The sequence below is a fragment of the Rhinatrema bivittatum genome, chromosome 4 (genome assembly GCF_901001135.1).
Source record: "Rhinatrema bivittatum chromosome 4, aRhiBiv1.1, whole genome shotgun sequence".
NCBI lineage: Eukaryota > Metazoa > Chordata > Amphibia > Gymnophiona > Rhinatrematidae > Rhinatrema > Rhinatrema bivittatum.
The window spans coordinates 15,905,184-15,925,528 of record NC_042618.1 but is presented as its reverse complement, the minus strand read 5'-3'; the positions used below and the strand labels follow the sequence as shown (position 1 = coordinate 15,925,528).

The window sequence follows — 20,345 nt, the reverse complement described above, 5'->3', positions numbered from 1 at the left end:
AATTATTTAGGTGATTGTTATCTAACTGATGATTTTTACATCGTGCTTGAAAAAGTAGTGTGGCTGCTGCTGTTATTCCACTTGAATGCATAGAAATAAAGATCAATAAACAAGTTGTGGATGAGAACTTTTTATTGGACTGACTGACTTGATGGAGGGAGTCCAGCTCTCCAAAACCGGTCACAGATTTATTTCATCAAATAAGAAAGTCCAATCTGCAACTCATTTGAATTTTGTTTTTTTTATGTACAGTATCTTGTGCTTGAAGTTCATTTTACCTGATGTCAACTACAAATGCCTTGTCTGGCTTGTAGGGAGATTTGAAATCCTTTTGAGATGCTCTGCTACTTCATTTCGGTATTAGAGAGTTAATATAGTAAATCGACTGTTATTGCACGGTTATTTTAAATTTGCTTTGAGTGAGAAGTTGGTGCTAGAAATCAGATGGTACACATTAGGGAAAATAATTGATCCAGCACGTTTTCTTAGGTGCGCACAGTACTTTAGTTTAAAAAAATACCAAATATATTTAATTTGTAGTTTCCTGCAGTAGCACTGGCCATGAAAACACAAGAACTGATAATTCTTTACAGCCATTAATAGATTTGTCAAGGGGAGTAATTTCTATGAAGATCCTGTAGAGCATAACAGAGAAGCAGAATGGCTGCCCAGCATACAGGGGGGGAATAGAAAAAGCAAACATCAACACTTTGGAATGGCCTGAAGTTACAACCATTGAGCTGGAAGCCAAGTTAAAACGAACCCCACATTGCAAGTGTCCTGGCCCTGATGGAGTGCCCAGGTTTTTGGCTTAAATATCTGGTCTCTCTCTCTCTCTCTACCAAGAACTGGCTAACTGCAAAAAAAAAAACCCCCTCAATTGATCAGTCAGAATGAACTCCACAAGGGCTAATAACAGGAAGAACACTCTGTGGAGACTTTGAGATGTTCCTTAATTTTCTAAAGGCCTTGGTGATTCTCTCATCAATTTTAAAATAGACAAAAATGAATCTGTTGCAGTACTAATCTACCAAGTTTAATTGACATGTAATATTCACATAGGAAAAATATCACATGGGGAGAAAACCTCACTTCGAAGAAGCTCCCAGTGGGAAGTGTCTCGAAATCCAATAATTACAGTCCATCTTATATATTGTTTTTAAACACAAAGCCAGCATGATAAAGCAAAACATTAAAATAATTTTATCTTAACTTGACCAATTACAGTTACATTTCTGCATTTTATTCAAATACCATACGCCCGAATTTTGAGGCCTGCGCATGGCCAGGCTGTTTGTGTGCCGAACGCATTTTAGAAACGGCTCGGCTACACGTGTAACCCCCCCCCCCCGATACGCCATGGAAAAGGGGTGGGTCGGGTGGTGGGGTCTGGGCGGGGAGGGGGCCGGCCAGGCAGCAGCCATTAGGCCCTGTCCCAGGCAAGTTCCGAAATAAAAAAAATAAAGGTAGGGAAAGAGGTTTTAGGGGTCATGGAGGAGAAGGGAAAAGGGAGGCAGAGTAGGAAGGGATATAGGAAAGTTTCCTCAAAGTCCGCTCCTTAATTGGAGTGGGCTGGGAGGGAACTGGGGAAGGCCTACATGCGTCGCTTTTTAAAATTCCCCTCCCCCTCGCGTGTGCAAGTCCCGACCTGCCTGCACATGTGCACGTGGATATTAAAATCCGGTGCGCATGGGCACTGAATTTTATAACATGCAGGCGCCGACAGGCGCACGTTATAAAATCATTGCGTCCATGTACACGTGCCGGAAACCACACGCACGTGGACGGGAGGGTGCTTGTTTAAAAATCGACCCCATAAGTTTTAGTTCCTGACTATTCAACATCAAGACATCAGCAGAGACCAGGAACGGAACAACGAGGGATCCCCCGAAGAACAAGGAATGCCAAGCCGGAGTGAAGACGAGAAGTCCTAGGGAGGACTAACCCCTTGCGAAGGCAAGGACAGACACTGACTGCAGAGCCCTTTTATAGGGCTGAAGATCAAGAAACGCCCAAGGCAGAGTCCAGGTGGGGCCCGGGGCATTTCCAGCCACGGGCCCTTTAAATCACTGAAGGAGCTGCGGCCCGCGCCCTAGGAGCAGGAAGAGGAACAGGAAGCAGTGCAGAACCATGGCCAGCGGCGTCCTGCTGCTGAGCAGTGCAGGAAGAAGCTGGGCCTCCCCGCAGGCCCCGATGACAGCGGCGGCGTCCAGGCCACTGAGAGTCAGCTGGGGGCGGCCCCTGCCGCGTAGGCGAGGCCGGGGACTGCGGCCTCTGGGCCGCGAAGCAAAGCTGGTGGCGGCGGCGGCGGCTCTGGCCGCATTAAGGCCCCGAAGTCCGCGGCTCCCTGCCGCGGTGAAGAGCAGCGCTGACTGTGGCTCCTGCTGCGAAGAACAACGGCGGCTTTGTGCCGCAAAGGTGAGCGCCTGCTCGTGGTGAGACCCGAGCAGAAGTGTAACACTTGAAGGCGGGATGGGTCTGTCATGAAGTGGAGCCCAGACGTCTGTGATTACAAGTACAAAAATAAGAACCCAGAAAGTGAAAAATAATAATAATGCAAAGATTTCACTTAAAAAGACAATGCAACCACATAAAAAATTATTCTCCCAGGACAAACAGGATGGTAGTCCTCACAGATGGGTGACATCATCAGATGGAGTCCAGCATGGAAAACGTTTGTCAGTTTCTAGAAGCTTTGACTGGCACACTGAGCATGCCCAGCATGCCACTATCCGCTCGTCCACGCGAGGTCCTCCTTCAGTCTCTTTTTTACCCACAGTATAGTTGCCTCACGGTTTTGGAGCTCAGCTTCACAAGTGTACTTTTTTCTTGTTTAATACTAACAATTTTTTCTCCCTTTAAAACATCGGGTCCCCCTTCTCTGGACAGTGTACCTTCTTCGACGTGGTAGGTTAATTTTTCTCTCTTCTCTACGGTCAGTTCCCAGCATGTCACTTCTCGGTGACCCCTGGCATTGACTTCTCGCCGGCTACTTTTTCATGGCATTGTCTGGTTTTCATCAGTGCCCGCGGACCATGCCTAGCACAGATTTGCATGAGGTTTGTATCCTCTGCCTGGGGGCATTGCACGATGTCCGAGGGTGTCAGCTGTGCAACCAGATGACCCCCAAGGGCTGTCGTGCTCGGCTCGATAAAATGGAGAAACATTTTGATCCCAAGCAGTCCACTCCATCCACGCCCGCGTCGGAGTCATCGACACCTGGGGGTCAAGGGGAACCGCTCAATACACTATCCCTCTCTACACCCCTGGCGGCATCGTCCAGAGAGCGAGGAGATGATGACCGCTCCTCCATGGTGTCACTGCTCTCGAGAACGTTGAGATCCTCGGCCTCCTCGGCACCAGGGAAAGACCAGGCTGAGCACTGTGGGAGATCCTGGAAACTCTGACACCGGTCGCCGTCAACTCACGGTGCCGGTTCTGATGCAGCACTGGCGGCTGCCGTGCTGCTACCGAAATGACCCTATGGAGAGGAGGCCCCATCCTCCAACGGACTCGGGAGTCCCAGGCGTTCTCCACCGATACGAATGCCGGGCACCGTGCCTCCTCAGAGCTCTCTTTGCACCAGCAGGGGCCACTGGGAGTTCCTTGAGTACCGGGAGCCACTCTCTCTGGGACCTGCTCAGCGGCTGGAGCCGTCCTCAGTTCCCTCCTCCGCAGCAAGAAGCCGCCTCCTCCGTCGGAGCCTGTGCTGTGGCCTGTTCCTGCTTCCTGCTTCACTCAGTGGCAGGGACGCTGCTCTCCAAGGTCCTGCCCACTTCCTGCCTTAGGCACGAGGCCGCGCCTCTCTTCCATTCTTAAAGGGCTAGCGAGGGAGTGGTCCTCCTGATGATGTCATCAAGGGAGTTTCTTCTCAGCCATTCCATGTCTTCGCCTTCATCTTCGTCAAGGTCTCTCGTCGGATCCTGTGTCTTCGTCCATCCAGTTCCTGATGTTCCGACGTCCTCCTCTTCAGATTTCCTGATGTTCCTGATGTTTCGTCCTTCAGAGTCCCTGAAGTCCTGATGTCCTATTATTCTGATGTCTTCATGCCTTGATCTTCCTTTATCCAGATGTCCTTTGCCTCGACAGCGTAAGCCTCCAGAAGATTCCGGCTTTTAGTCCTCCAAACGTCAGGTTCCATGCTCAGAGTTCACTCGAGCTCCCTCGCCGAGCCCTTTACTCCGAGTCCTTGGATCCTGAGGTCCTCCTCCTTATCCTGAATACTGTCCGGGTATTCGGAGCCCCTTGCGTTTGCCATCATCCATATGAATGAACTCTGTATAGCCTGTACTGTATCAGTGTAGTCCGTGCCTTGCCTTGACTGGCTGTGGAGGGCGCGCCTCGGTGCAGGTCTTGTCTGAGTCTTCGTCGTGGAACCTCCAAGTAACCTGAGTTGGGAACCACCAGCATGTTCCGTTCCCTGCCTTAATTGGCTGTGTAGGGCACGTGATGTGGCAGTACCTATTCAGAATTCTTGATCTTGTGACTCTGTCGGAGTCCTTCTCTTCAAGCAACCTGAGTCCCGTCTCAGTTCTTCAAGCAAATTGAGTCCCGTCTCAGTTCTTCAAGCAACTTGAGTCCCGTCTCAGTTCTTCAGCCCTTCAAGTATTCTGAGTCTCGTCTCAACCTTTCAAGTATCCTGAGTCTTGTCTCAACCTTTCAAGTATCGTAAGTCTCGTCTCATCCTTCAAGTATCCTGACTCTTCGTGTGAATCCCTCACGTATCCTGAGTCTTTGTCTTCATCTGATGTCTTCGCCTTTCAGCCTCTGTCTGTCCTGTCACATTTGCCGTTCCCATATGGCAGGTCCGAAAGGGCTATCAAATGGCCGGATGGCTACCCCAGAGACCAAAATTGCGTTGCTGGGTCTCTTCGATGTGATCAGGTTCAGCAGAGGCCAGGGTCCTGCATCTCCAGCCTGTGCTTGGACACTCCTCGCCTGCCTTGGAGGCAACCACAATGCAACCACAGAGCTCCTCTGTGGTTGCATTGTGGCCCAAGGATACACGAAATCCCAGAAATGGGACCGCCTCCAGCGTTCCCATAACAGCGTGAACAAACAGACCCCACAAAACACAGCTGCATCAAGGCACCAGTCACGTCCTAAGTATTTTAGATTTCAATTTTTATTTTTTTTAATTTTTTGTGGAGGTGGGAGTTAGAGTGGGGAGGAGGTTGATGATTATTTATGACCCGACCATTGGTGACTCTCTTATTTGCCTTATTCTCCATATGGCAGTACCATGCGTATCTGAAATACAAGCATGAAAGTCAATATATTTCAGGGTCCCCATGGAATTAAAGGGAACCTCTCTGTTGTATCTGACCAAGAACAGCATGCAGTGAAGGGATTTATGATCTGTGCACCCTTGTGATTGTCTTCAGGAACAGGTCCCATCCCTCTATTGTAGAGGGCAGGAATGAGGAAATGCAGAAAATGCACTTCACCTACAGTAGGTGATAGACCCTTAAAAAGCTGGAAATCTCCAGACTTCCTACAGCAGTTGTACGTTTGTTTTATGCTGCGCTACAGTCTAAATTTATTTCCCGTGGTGTAATATTTCCAGTAACATTACAATATTTTGCTCTTATTGGCAAGCCCTTTTTTATACGCTCTCTGATTTTAGCAGGAGTCACTAAAGTACCAGAAGGAAAAACTTTCCGTAGAATGAAAAGTTCAGGATTCATCATAGGAAGGGAGGTAGGGAGGCTCGCGAGGAATGTGAGGAAAATCCTTTTTCAGTCCTCAGAGGAGGTGACAGCCGAAAGTGGCCGGAATTTAAGCATGCATGGGATAGACAAAGGGATCAGCAGCAGGGGACAAAAGGTCAGCCAGGCCAGTGCAATTAATTCTGTAAAAGCTGAAGCAGTCCAGGGGTTTATGAGCTGAACAGCAGGTGACAGGGTGGTCCTGCATGGTGGCATTTAGGGATAACATTTACTTTTACCTTTCTCGCACTTAAAGTTTAATTTCTCAAATAAATAATATATTGAAATATAAATATTTAATCGTGCAAGTTCAAAGCGTTTTCTTTTTTTTTTTTTCTGTTTTTCTTTCCTGGGAGTGAATAACTATTTCTTTTTCAATATATGAATTAAATCAAGGCTTCTGGTTAGAGAGTACAATTTAAAAAAGGTCTGCGAGGAATGTCAGATTGGTATGTGAAGATTTTAAAAGTTAACCGTTCAGTACGCTGACCTTAGCTCCAGCCATTTCCTTGTCCTTGTTCCTCTGGATGGAGGTAAGCACTAAGCTGCAGTAGGAGCTCTGAGGCCTCATATTCAAAGGGCGCCTGGTGCCAAAAACATGGCCACCCACGTTAGGTGGCCTAATTTAGGGACTCTGTATTCAGCTGACTTTAGGCTTCTCAAGTTTGGGCTGAGTATAGGTACCTAAATGAAATTATAGTTGCCCAAACTGAGATGTCTAGATTTAGACTTGCCCGTGACTGAAGATAATTCTTAGGAACTGGAAAGAAGGTGAACAAGCACGGTGGAATTTGGTGCGAGTGTGAGGTGGTGACGGCTGGCAAATTAGGGTGGCGCGTGAAGAACTGGGACTTGCACGCGCTGAGCGGATTTTAAAAGCCAACCAAGATGCGCGCGTATCTCCCGCAGCGCGCACATCTCGAAGGTTTTCAGAAAGGGGCGGGGCGTGGTCTGGGCAGGGCGTGGACAGGTCGGGGCGTGAACCTAAGACATGCGTGTAAATACCGATGCGACTCGGTGCGCGCTAAGGCCCCGGCCCCCGCCGTGTAACTTTTCTTCTGCTGTGGACGCCGTGTAAGTTAAAATTTAAAGAAAACTAGGCAGATCTGCGGGGTTTTAAGGGTCGGGGCTAACTGGGGGTAGTGAAGGCTATCAAACCGAGGTGGGGGGGGAGGTTGGAGGACCTGACTCTTAACTGGGCAAACTGGGGAGGAGCTGGTAAAACTGGGAATGGCTTCGTCGCCTGCCCCTTTTTAAATCCTGCAATTTACGCGATAGAAGCGGGATTTGCGTGTGCACATTTAAAGTTTGGCACGCATGTGCGCGCAGGGGCCAGGCTATTTTATAACACATATGCATAAGTATGCATGTATCTGGGCGCGTGCCGACGTTTGCGCGCAAATATGCGCATGCCGGCCGGTTTGAAAGTTACCATCTTTCAGTGCATGGCGAGATAAGAATGATTCGCGTGCGATTAATACTTTGAATTCAGAGATACTATAGATTGAGAATTGTTAGCTTTTGGTCAGTTGTCTAACTCTCTGCACTCGAGTTGTCATTTTGTTTTCTTTTTTTCCTGATAATGACTTCTGTTTATTTCAAAATTTTCTTAAAAAAAAAAAAAAAAAGTGAAAAATAACAACAACAAAAAAAGACGTGCCATCAATTCACCTAATTTTAGGTACCCGACATTTGAAATTTGTCCCCAGAATTGACCCCTCCCAAAATCCTACCCACTTTTAAGCTGCCTAAATTTAGGTATTCAGTGGTGGTGGAGAGGGAGGGGGGCGGAGTTTTTCTAGTGGCCGCATTGAGGCACCTGTCTCTTAAAGCTAAGCTCCTAGATCTTTTGAATATCAGGCTGCTTTCAAGAGGGAGGAAAGCAAAGGCCCTGTCAACTGGACAATGTAAATGCTGATCTCGGCTCTCTGTGTGTGTTTGCTAATAGGCCGATACAGTACAGTGCGCTCCAACAGATACACTGTACTGTATCGGTACTCCGACGGAGTGCACTGTTAACTGTCATTGGACGCACGTTATCCCTTACCCCTTATTCAGTAAGGGGCGGAAAACGCGCGTCCAACCCGCTGAACTTAATAGCGCCCTCAACATGCAAATGCATATTGACGGCCCTATTAGGTACGCCCGCACGATTCAGTAAGTAAAATGTGCAGCCAAGCCGCACATTTTACTTTCAGAAATTAGCGCCTACCCAAAGGTAGGCGCTAATTTCTTTATGGCGATATTAAGTTGGAGGTCCCGAAGGGTAAAAAAGAAAAAAAAAATTGAAGTCGGCCGGCGGCTGTCGGGTCGAAAACCGGATACTCAGTTTTGCCGGCAACTGGTTTCCGAGCCCGTAGCTGTCAGCGGGATCGAGAACCGACGCCGGCAAAATTGAGCGTCGCCTGTCAAACCCGCTGACAGCCGCCGCTCCTGTCAAAAAGGAGGCACTAGGGACGCCTCCTTTTGCCTGTTTCTACTGCCGGGCATAATTTAAATACTGTATTGTGCGGGCATTTGCCCGCTCTCCCGCGGACTTTACTGAATCGGCCCGTAAGTGCAGAGGAGTTCTGTTGGTGCACGTGCATCAAAAAAATGTAAGGGTGCAGCATGGCCAATTGCTTTTAGGTGCTCGATCGTGTCCGCCTGTGTGAACATAACACAAAATTTGCGACAGGCATTGGTTCTGGCCGCAGTGGCATTTTGGCAGCCACCCAGATTTGCCGTCCTTTAGCCAGCAGTAACAGGGGCTAGCGAGATGAAACAGATTCGGCCACCATCAGATTGATAGCCATTCTAAAAACTCACATCGGGGATTAAATTACCACTCCTCCACCACCACCATTTACTTGCTGTTACTATTTTATTTCTCCTTTTCTTATACACTTGCTGGATTTGTATGTGTTGTCTTGTGAATAAAGATATGTTTAAAAAAGCAAAAACCTTTATTGGGTCAATGGTTATGAAAAGATTGAGCAGCTGAGTCACTGTGCTAGCCTGTTCCAAATGATCTGCAGTTTCTTGGCTTGTGGTTTTATGTTTTCCGGAACTTTTTTTTGTGCAGTGCTGTTTTCTGACAGATCTCTGCTTATCTTCCTATTGAAACGGAGCGATAGAATCTAGTGTGCCGTGCCAAAATAATAATTTTTTGTATGAGTGCATGTGCATTAAGGGAAGATTGGCATGGTTGTCATTTAAGCAATTCAATTTCAAAAGGAAATTGAGTTAGCCAAGCCTGAAATGTAATGGCTGCATACGTTTTTTTTTTTTGCAAGACAGACTATAAATGATGTTATTGCTTCTCTAATTAAGGCAAAAAATATAAATGTCAAACCGGTAGACTAAGCCACTGAGCCAATTCTATACTGTAAAACTGAATTAAAACCGTTTTCCGGAAGGCTGCCATTTGTACTTTACAGTCAAGCTGTTTTGTTTTATAACTTTCTTAAGTCAGAGATGACTAAGAGCTCCTAACCCGCAGATCCTCGCTGAGGCTGTGTGCTGTAGGACGCTGTCTTTTTAGACAGAGCTGCCCCTGACATGGGCCGTAGCGCTATGTGCTGTGGCATAGGCAACTTGTTTGACTCTTTCTTCTGACTGGGCCAGCAGGGTTTGGGCTGTGTCATGAAGCTGACAAGCTTGAGCCCAGTCAGAGAGAGAGAGGGAAGAAGGGCTGCCTTTGGTGCGGCTGTCTCTTACCTCCTGCTGAAAGGTTTAAGTTTTGGATGAGTCCTCAAGGGTACTCGAGTTATCTGTTTCATGCCGTCTGGGATGGGGGATAATATTTAAAAGAAAAAAAAAGGGGGGGGGAGATTAAAAAGAAATCAGAATTTAAAGTCGCCCAACTCTGCCAAACCTAATGGCGACTCATTTTGTGTAGATGAACTTTTACCACAGCGTACAAGTAAAAAACCATTGGGTGAGTCCAGATCTCCAGCTTCACAGGCAAGGGCAGTAAATTAGTGCCTGAGATGCGGTCTGGCGGAGAGCTGGCATATCCCAGATGAGAGGCCTGTTTCACCGCTCCCCCTGAAGGAGATGTCAGCTGATGCTGGGGGTCGCGTTTCGGATGAGACCTTTCTTTCTTAGTGCGATTTCTTTCTTAGTGCGATTTGCAAAAATGAACAAAAAAAAAAGATGGCGATGGGCGATAGGGAAGACCGGGCTCGGGTGCTGCTGACACCTCGCAGTAAATCGTGCCGTCGCATAAACGGAGATCTTTCCCCGCGTTTTTGTTGTGAGATTTATTTATCCTTTCTTTACCCTCCCTCTTCGATTCACTTTTGTGAATTGCCTGGGACGGTTTAACCCCGCTCTTGCTGTCGACGTGGTCCCTGTGATCGTTTCGACATATTTTTTTTTTTTTTTAATTTATTGTTTATTAAATTTCTTAAACATTTTACAATGAATAAAAAAAAAGAAATTTAAGTTACATTCATATTATCAACATACGTATGTACTTCAAGAAGAAACATTTTTTTTACATGTACTCCTAAATAAAGTCCACATCATGGGAGGCATTTAGCAATTTAACAAAAGAAATTTTTCATTCAAATGAAATAATGTGGAGTAATTTATCTATACTACCAGGATCTTTAATCTGTTGTGATAACATCTCGTCCTTCTTTATCATTTAGGAAAGTTTCTAGGTGTGTAGGCTCAAGAAATACAAATTTATTTTTATTAAACATTACTATACAACGACAAGGAAACTTGAGAAAATATGTGGCACCAAGTGCCACTACTCTCTCTTTTAAAGCAAGAAACAAACATTTTTCTTCTCATCTGGGTATTCCTAGAAACGTCAGGAAAGACCTGGATGGTCTGCCCACAAAACTTAAATACCTTATTTCTAAAGTACTTTTGTAGGACTAAATTTTTCTCCTGCTCCAAACTAAAAGCAACAATCAATGTTGCTCTGGTTTGTATATCGTCCATAGACGCCTCTAGAAAAGATGTTAAATTAGGGCTCTGTTCCGATAACATATCTATTCCCCCCTCAGGTGCCACAACTGCTCTTTTTTGATTAGAAAGATAATAAATCTTAGAAATTAATAGATCTTTAGTTATTCCTAAAATTTCTCTGATATATTTCTTAAATAGTTCTTCCGCTGACAAAAGTCTTGTAATTGGAAAATTCAGGAGACGCAAGTTCTTAGCTCTCAAATTATTTTCTAAATTTTCCATTTGTTTATAAATAATCATAGAATCTTTCATAAATGTGGCCCCAGCACTTTGAAGAGATGAAATTTGAGATATTGAAGTAACATTTGTAGCTTCCAACACTTCAATTCGTTTACCTTGTTCCTCCACCACCTTCTTAACATTTGTAAGATTAATAGTGGACTGAGCTATGGATTGGGATAGTTTTCCCTCCATGTTTTTCACAACCCTCCAAACATCCAGCAGGGTAATATTTTCAGGTTCTGATGTTAATCCCTGGTTGCTTTCCCCTAGGGTCTCTCCTTCTTCCACTTTTTCTCCTGTCATATTTTCTGCTGGTGCACTTGATATTATTGTCTCTGTTAAGCGTGGATTAGCTTGAAACATGCTAATCCCACCGCTTCCTAGAGATTCATTTGGAGCTGGTTCTTGGGCAGGGCTGGCTGATGCACCCGATGATGATGACAAATCAGACACTGTCTCCTTAGAGACTGGACTCACCCTTCTAACATGCGAGTCCATTGGTCCTCTCACTTCTTTTGGTACCGGTGTGGAGGCTACGATCTTCAATTTTCGCTTTTTCCCCATCTCCGGGTCAGGAACTGAGACTGAGAAAATCGCCCAGGGGCGCGCCCCTTTGGCTCGCGGCTTAGGCGCGCCGGCGGCTGCGCGCCGCTGCTCACAGCTTTTATCGAGCAGCCCTTCACTTCCGGTTTCCCAAAAAAGGAAGGGGGCGGGGTTCTCAACAGCTGGTCACTCAGTCCTCTCACCCGGATGCCGAACGGCGCGATGTCTCCACGGTAGGCCTCCGGTATTTCCTTGCTGCTCACAGCTTTTATCGAGCAGCCCTTCACTTCCGGTTTCCCAAAAAAGGAAGGGGGCGGGGTTCTCAACAGCTGGTCACTCAGTCCTCTCACCCGGATGCCGAACGGCGCGATGTCTCCACGGTAGGCCTCCGGTATTTCCTTGCTGCTCACAGCTTTTATCGAGCAGCCCTTCACTTCCGGTTTCCCAAAAAAGGAAGGGGGCGGGGTTCTCAACAGCTGGTCACTCAGTCCTCTCACCCGGATGCCGAACGGCGCGATGTCTCCACGGTAGGCCTCCGGTATTTCCTTGCTGCTCACAGCTTTTATCGAGCAGCCCTTCACTTCCGGTTTCCCAAAAAAGGAAGGGGGCGGGGTTCTCAACAGCTGGTCACTCAGTCCTCTCACCCGGATGCCGAACGGCGCGATGTCTCCACGGTAGGCCTCCGGTATTTCCTTGCTGCTCACAGCTTTTATCGAGCAGCCCTTCACTTCCGGTTTCCCAAAAAAGGAAGGGGGCGGGGTTCTCAACAGCTGGCCACTCAGTCCTCTCACCCGGATGCCGAACGGCGCGATGTCTCCACGGTAGGCCTCCGGTATTTCCTTGCTGCTCACAGCTTTTATCGAGCAGCCCTTCACTTCCGGTTTCCCAAAAAAGGAAGGGGGCGGGGTTCTCAACAGCTGGTCACTCAGTCCTCTCACCCGGATGCCGAACGGCGCGATGTCTCCACGGTAGGCCTCCGGTATTTCCTTGCTGCTCACAGCTTTTATCGAGCAGCCCTTCACTTCCGGTTTCCCAAAAAAGGAAGGGGGCGGGGTTCTCAACAGCTGGTCACTCAGTCCTCTCACCCGGATGCCGAACGGCGCGATGTCTCCACGGTAGGCCTCCCCGTTTCGACATATTTAATGCGCGTCGGTCTATTGCACCGTGTGAGCGCGTGCTGGAGGGTAAAATCGTACGCCGAAAATGAGAAGGAAAAACGTGCTCTTCTGCTTTGCAGAGAGCGTTAGGGATTCGTGTCTGTTTCCCTTTGGCAGTGCCTGCCTCTCAAAGGTTAAACTAATATTGTTGCACTAGCACCGGAGAGGCATTTGTTAGCTGGGCTGAACAGGCTTCTGATTTAATGCCAGTGCCCATCATGCAGTTTAAGGGCTTCCATTAGCTTGATTACTTCTTACATCAGAAGATTCAGAAAGATATATATATATATATATATATTTTTTTTTTTTTTTTTGCCAGTGCTGAAATAGCTTTGGCCAGCAGTAATTAGTTATAATAAAATGACTCATCGCCAGAACCCCCCCTCCAACACACAATAAAAAAAATAACCCCAAAACGGGATTTACTTTGCTGCAGAGATTTCAGCTGGGTTATGCTACCAGCTGGACTGTTTGCAGGTTGTGATATACCAATAGAGAGATCGTCAAAAGAGGGTTTCCTACAGGGGGGCTTTTAGGACCACACTGCTCCCTCTTCTTCAGGTATCACAGGGGTTATTTTGTCTATTTAAATTATTCCATCTTAAGAAAGGGCCTGCGAGAAATCAAATCTCACCTACATCATCGTTGATAATTCTTTTGTCGCTCTAAAGAAAGCTATCACTTCCTGTAGAGGATTCAGAACTGGGAATATACCGGGTCGGTTTTTTTTTTTTTGTGCCTTGTGTATAAGATGTCTAATGTTACTGAGTGTTTTTAGCCTGAAAACTGGGGAAGCTCTTTCCCTATTAATATTTTTAATGACCTAAAATCATAAAGACTAGCATTTTTAAAATATCCATATGCTTGCTTTCTTGATTTTGTTGCTTTTTTGTTCGGTCGAACGCCTGGGACGCCGTTCTGTTTTGGCTTGGTATACTTTACAAGTCTAACATTATCCTATTTTTCTTGGAATAACATTTTCGTCATGCTCTTGGCTTCCAGAAATCTTATTTTCAGCTGGTCTTGCTATATTTATATTTGTACATCTTTGTGGGTACTGCGCGGAGTTCTGATGTTAGCGCAGAGGTGCCAGATTTTTACCTGTGTTCATCGTGGTCAGAATTTTAAGCTGGAGGAATTTTTTTAGATCATTTAAACATTAATCCCTTGCGATTGAAAATAAAATCAGAACAGTGACTCAGCTTGTGCTACCTGAGAACTATGGGCTTGATTTTCAAAAGCATTTACACGCTCAAAACTGGGTTTTAACAAATGCTGTCATAAGCCATTCCTTGGGTACTTTTCCTTGATTAATAGTAATAAACTAATTTTAATTATATACTGGGTTTTACAGGCGTAAATGCCCTTTACCCTTGTAAGTGGGCTTTTGAAAATTGCTACAGTGTATGCCATTGAATTATTAATAGGTTTTACCTGCATTAACAGGAGGATTTTAAAAGCCCTACCTGCACCAAAGCTGGGAGATAGGTGAGTATCTTGGGCCAGTGCGCGCCACACGGATTTTAAGAGGCACCCGAGTACGCGCACAGATCGGGAAGTCAGGAAAGGGGCGGGGCATGGGCGGAATCTGGGCGGGGCATGGGTGTTCCAGGTCTGTAAGTCTTTATGCACACAAGCTTGTGTCGAGGTCCCCCACCGCGTAACTTTACTTCTGCAATGGATGGCGTGTAAGTTTTAAAATTTAAAAAATCAGAGATAGTCAGTGGGGTTTGAAGGACTGGGGCTAACGGGGTAAAAGGGAGACTACCTAGCTAGGGGGATTAGGAAGTACTATCTTTTACCGGGGCAAACTGGGAATGAACTGGAGAAATGGGCATTTGCGTCTGCGTGTGTGCCTGACAAAATCCCCCCCACTTACGTGATAGAGGTGGCATTTGCGCACGTACAGCCGATTTTACAACATGAGCGCATATATATGGGTCAGTGGCTTTTGAAAATTGCTACGATCGTATATTACATTTACATGCGTGACAACTTTGAAAATTCACCTGAATATTTTATCTTAAAGCATGTTTCCTACCCAAAGTGCTGACTTTTGGGTAGCGCAAGCTGGGCAATCGCCCAGAGTCCCGTGAGATAAGAGGTGCCCCAGGCTGACAAGCCCAGTTTCATGCAACAGAAGGCAGTCTCATGCTGTGAGCCCCTTCTCTCACACGTTCAGCAGGGGGTGGCAAAATTCCTAGTGTGAGCCCCTGTCCAGCGGCAGCTGAAGATTAAGAAGTCCAATGGGATCATTGGCGAAGCCCATCCCTCCGGCAGCTGAAGAACAAGAAGCTCTGTCAGTGGAGCCCATCCTTGCTGGTGTCCTGAAAAACAGAGGAGGAGAAGCCCAGCCTGAGTGAGCATCTGTGCAAGAGAGGGAATGTGTGTGTGTGTGTGTGCAAGAGAGGGAATGTGTGTGTGTGTGTGTGTGTGTGAGAGAGAGTATGTGTGTGCAAGAGAGGGAATGTGTGTGTGTGTGTGTGTGCAAGAGAGGGAATGTGTGTGTGTGTGTGAGAGTGTGTGTGTGCATGTGAGAGTGTGTGTGTGCAAGAGAGGGAATGTGTGTGTGTGTGAGTGTGTGTGTGCATGTGAGAGTGTGTATGTGCAAGAGAGGGAATGTGTGTGTGTGAGAGTGAGAGTGTGTGTGTGAACAAAAGAGAACAGGAGTGTGAGAAAGTGAGCATAATTTTTAATTGTGTAGAGAGGACTGTAGGTGGGGAGGACGCTGGGCTATAAGTTTTGCCTAGGATGCTTAATACCCTTGCACCGGCCCTCCGTGTCTGCATTCCTTCTCCTGCTCACCTGTGCCAACGACCTGGAGAAGGGTGGGGTTAGCCATGGATGATTTTTTTTTTGCCCATGGCACCATTTGCTCTAGAGATTTTCCTGTTCCTCAGGTTAAGCAACAGGGATAAGCAGAGCAAGATTAGAAAATGGCTGAAGACTGCACGTTCCTTGATATATTCCCTTCCAATTCATTTTAATGCAAGCAGTCCCCAACCTCCCTGAAGACATCACATTTACACGGCATTAAACTAAGCAACAAATTATGTTCTAACGATCCCGAGGATCATGTCAGATGTCTGCAGTCCTGAGATATACTATGTAGCAGTTTCTTCACTGAAATGATTTACATAATTTACGCTGAATTCTAAAACACATTTTTTTTTTTTGTCCAAAAAAAAACCAACCCAACCTCCTTCTCTTCGGCAAGTAGGCCACTCCGTACTGCATGTTCCAAAGAGAAGACAAGAGGAAGCTAGCTCAGAATAAGAAGTTGTTTTTACTTGTACGCTGACCAGTGTTTCAAGGACCTTAAAAAAAAAAAAACAACCCTTCTCGTTTCCACCTGTATACCCGAGCCTGCTTGGGAGAATGGGGGGAGCAGGGCCGGGCAAGGCTGGGAACCCCCATTCTTCACGAGATCTGAGGGGAGCGTTTTAATGGAAATCAGAACTTTTCCCCTCAGGCTTGCACAAATACAGCGAGTTGGGGTTCTGATGTACGTAGAGGGAAGCAGATACGTCGGTCTGCGAATAAGATTCCTTTTTTTTTTTAACATTTTTTTTACCAGCTCAAAAAGCTCCTCTGTGTGATCAGATGAAAGGTTTGAATTAAGCTAGTAAAAAAGAAAATTTGTCACTGGCTTACATTTGATACCAACACACAAAGCAAAGAATAGAAAACGAGATTAAGTGGGTTATATACTAAAATGTGCCATCACTGGCTGTTAACATACGTAAACGCAACATTTATCACATGTACTAACGGCTGATGTTAATGATAAGCAAATGAGGCAGAAAGTGCATGTGTACTTTACATGTGGATGATACTGCCAAAACCTAACCATGCCTTCCCCTAAGTTTTTTGCATTAATTTAGCTGTGAAGCAGTTTGTGCATGTATTTTTTCGCTGCACTAATAGGTAATGAACTTTTTGCATAGTTTTGTATTTCATTACCTCATTACCATATGTTTTATAGTAAAACAATCACAGGCTAATTAATGCATGTAAACAGCGCTAATGCCGTGTGAAAATCTAGCTTGCTCATGCTAATAGCGCTTTCAACGCACCTTAACTCTTGTGATAGCTTTACCGCACTTTAATTCATTGGCCCCTAAATGACAGTTGTCAATTGTAATTCAGACCATTTCCTCATGCTTTAAAAGCTTCTAGGGTTTAGAGCAGTGTTTTCCAAACCGTGAGCCTTCAGACCTGATCAGATGTGCCACAGAAATGTCACCACTGGGCGATGCTCAGATCCAGGCTAGTGCCTGGGCTCTGCTCTCAGTACCTCACAGCAGCAAGAGTCCCTTAAACATGTGAGTCTCACTATTCAGAAGAAAATGTCTATGTGAGTTAGCCAGCTGACTTACATGGGTTATTCCGCTGCACGGCTATACTGTTGAATATCCCTGTATTCGGCGCTACTTAGCCGGATAAGTTGTATCTAGTCAGGGTAGACCTGCTGTACGGCAGGTATGACTAACGCTACTTACCTGGCTAAGGGGATCACTGGAAGGGGAGGAGTCGGGGCGGCACTGGGGCCGACGCCGCGAAGACATCACTGATGGCAAAAATTAAAGACCCTTATCGCCGCCAGTTGCGCGCTGAATAACTACATCTTTTATGGTGTAGTTATTTGGTGCGAAAGCCGGCAGCCATCGCGCACCGCGGTGGTGCGCGATGGCTGCCGGCTTTCGCAGGCCCCACTCCCCGCTTTGCCCGCCCCCCCCCCCCCCCCCCCGTTACCGCCGGATTTTCTAAGTTCTGTGAACTTAGAAAATCCAGGCCTAAGTTAGCTGGATAAGAAGTGCCACCTCAATGTGTGCCTACTGCCCACCTACCAGATATCCGGCTAAGTAGCGCTGAGTATTGGCCTCCCCAAGGCTCTTAAACATGGAGGAGCTCCTTTCTCAGAACATGTATAATCATACATGCCTAGCATGAGCCCTGGAGTGTTGTAATTAAAGGGCAACATGCAGGGCATGGATAGCGGGGCCCGGCTTTTATTTGGCCCTCACATTGCGCACAGCAGCTCCTCATCTTCCCCCTCGTGAATCTCCTCCGCGAGCTCTTCCAACCTTTGCCATATCCCCGGGCTGAGTGAGACGTGAAGAGCATGCCCTGAGCGCTGAATGTGACCCATTCCGGGTGTTGGGAACAGTAGTAGTGAAGGAGCTCTGACAGCCACATGTGGCAGCCGAGGTAACTAACTGAGAGCCAGCTGTCCACATCACACTGACCTGTCCCTTCTCCTGCACTTGGGTACAGAAGGAACTGGCCCATTGTGATGAGTTCATCTGTGTCTCTGCCCCTCCTCCACCCCTTTGCTTTAAAATCTGGAAGAGACTGGTGGGACTCGCAGTGCTTCCCTAGCTGTACTTTGGACTATAAGTCCTCTCCATGTGCTCACTGTCTGCCACATGGAGGATGGTGTGCTCTACAATATTTTTGTTAATGTAGGGTGTGCCTTGGCTTGAAAAGGTCGCCAAGCAATGGCTTATGCCACACAAGAGAAAGCTGTAAGGCAAAGGCAATTAGAAGACGGCTGGACATGATGGACCTTTGGTTTTCTTTCAACCCACATGAAGAGGGATTGAGGTTCCTGGCACATGTAGCTTTTTATTTAATTTATTTATTTATTTCGTAATTTTTTATATACCGCGGCACGTTAATAACATCACCTCGGTTTACAATAAACAGTAAATTAGCAACAAGCTTTACAGTCAAAATGAAATAAGGTGTACATAATAAATTAAATAAGAACAATTGAAAACAAAATTAAGAACAAATATTAAGAACAAATAACAATTAAACTAATGGTAATCATATTCCATAGTTAATGGAGAGTCTAATCATATTCCATAATCATATTCCATAGTTAATGGAGAGTCTAATAATAAGTGGGAGGTAAGTTGTTTATTTTTTCTGTATGTACATGCTGGTTCAGCTTTGTGCATGAGTATTGATATGCATTAGATCTGGAGCCGACGGGTACGTTGCAGATGCCCAAATCCAACGTCTCCTCTGGAAATATTCGTAATCAGCATGCAAGTGTTTCAGCACACAACAGAGTCCTTCGTTTTGGACTTGAAATAAAGAAGAGTGAGTGTTGAGCAGAAAGGGACTTAGATAGACAGCGCTTGTTATGGTTAAGTGCATGGTGACATACTCTGTCGTACAGACCCGGTCTGCTGGTCTCTCAGCCTCAAAGCTGTAATTAAGAATACAGCTGCTTGTCTCCATTTAGAAAAGAAACATTTGTTATTGTAATTATGGCCTATTATTCATCAAATTTGCTGATGGGGATTTTTAGCGTTCTTGCAAAGGCCTGTCTATGGCTAAAGTCTACCACCCTGGTTGTGCTTGCTAGAATAATAATTCTATGTGCTGATCGTCACTGGACCTGCTTTTGCATAATTTCACCTTTCTATTTCTGTAGCAAATAGGGAGGAACCTGACAAGTATTTTAGGCCACATAAACCGTTACCGCATTACTTATTACTCTATCATGATTGCATGTTATGATTTGTTTGCTTTTATGCTGTAAATTTTGGAAGAACTCCAATTAAATTGTTAAGATATAAGAGACGCTGTCTTGAGCTCTTTGTCCTGCATATAATTTTTTCATAAATTTATTTGCACTCATACTTAGTGCCTGAGATTGAAACTTGTGAAAATGTACATTAAATCCTCTGAAATAACCTTTTTTTTTTTGGAATATATTCTTTTGCAGTTCTGGAGTTTGTGTGGCAATTCCTTAACCCCAAAACGTGGAGTGTTTGGCAGGACGGGTGATCTTCAGACGATACTGTGCCTCGCCTGTGCAAGAGATGAAGTAACGTATTCTGGCGCATTAAATGGTGACATATATGTGTGGAAAGGAATGACCCTTGCACGGACCATCCAAGGAGCACATGCTGTAAGTGCCTACTCCTAAACATGGCTGGAATTCAGCATGAAGAGCTTTGCTGAGGTGGCAGTATGACACATGCACATAAATATTTCCCTTGTCTAAACTAATGGACATAAGGGGGCTTTTCCAGCTGATGAAATTTATTGCCGGATACTCTACTAGAGTTAGATTGAGATTGTATGGACTGAAGCCAGTACCTGAGTTTAGATGCGAGGCACGCTCTGTTTTAACTTATTAGTTATTTTAATGTCTGGCCAAACTTTAATTGCCAAGATGAAAACAATGAGACAAATTTCAGTTAAATGTTTTAAGAGCATTCTGGCAGCCCAGCACGCTTTCTCTGTATTTATGGGCAGAATAGATGGGCCTTATAACGGTCTTTATCTGCCATCGTATTCTCTGTTTCTATTTATCTGCTAATGGATAGATTGGCTATGAGTTCTGACTACAATGTGCATTGCAAAAGGCAGCTATTCGGATGGGAGTGATTGCTAGAATTCCATCAGTGACGACAAGGCCTGGAACAGCATACCAGCAGAGCTGCTGGAGGCCAGGCACTTTTAAACAGATTTTGGGCATGCTTGGTACAAATATGGAAGGCAGTGGTAGGAAAAGGGTTGAGAGCTGGTGCTGGGTTGCATATGGGAATTTAAATGCTGCCCTTCCCAAAGTGGAGGAATCTCAACTGGGAAGACTTAGGTGGGCCCGACTGGTCTTTGTGTGCCATCACTTACTATGTTACAGTGGGACATGGAGTCCCGCGCTTCCTCACGGGGCAGGTACAACTTGGGCAGTGGTGGTACACACCTTGCATGCTGACCCTACCAG

The 20,345-nt window shown here is 45.9% G+C and overlaps 1 protein-coding gene across 2 annotated transcripts in view; it reads left to right on the top strand.

The window, feature by feature from the left end:
• Positions 1 to 20,345, top strand: part of EML5 (EMAP like 5) — a 378,431-nt gene that overhangs the window by 117,581 nt on the left and 240,505 nt on the right. For both annotated transcript variants that reach the window (XM_029597756.1, XM_029597755.1), the window contains exon 5: positions 19,338 to 19,523. In XM_029597756.1, coding sequence (XP_029453616.1) covers positions 19,338 to 19,523 — 186 coding nt within the window. The remainder of the gene's footprint in view (positions 1 to 19,337; positions 19,524 to 20,345) is intronic.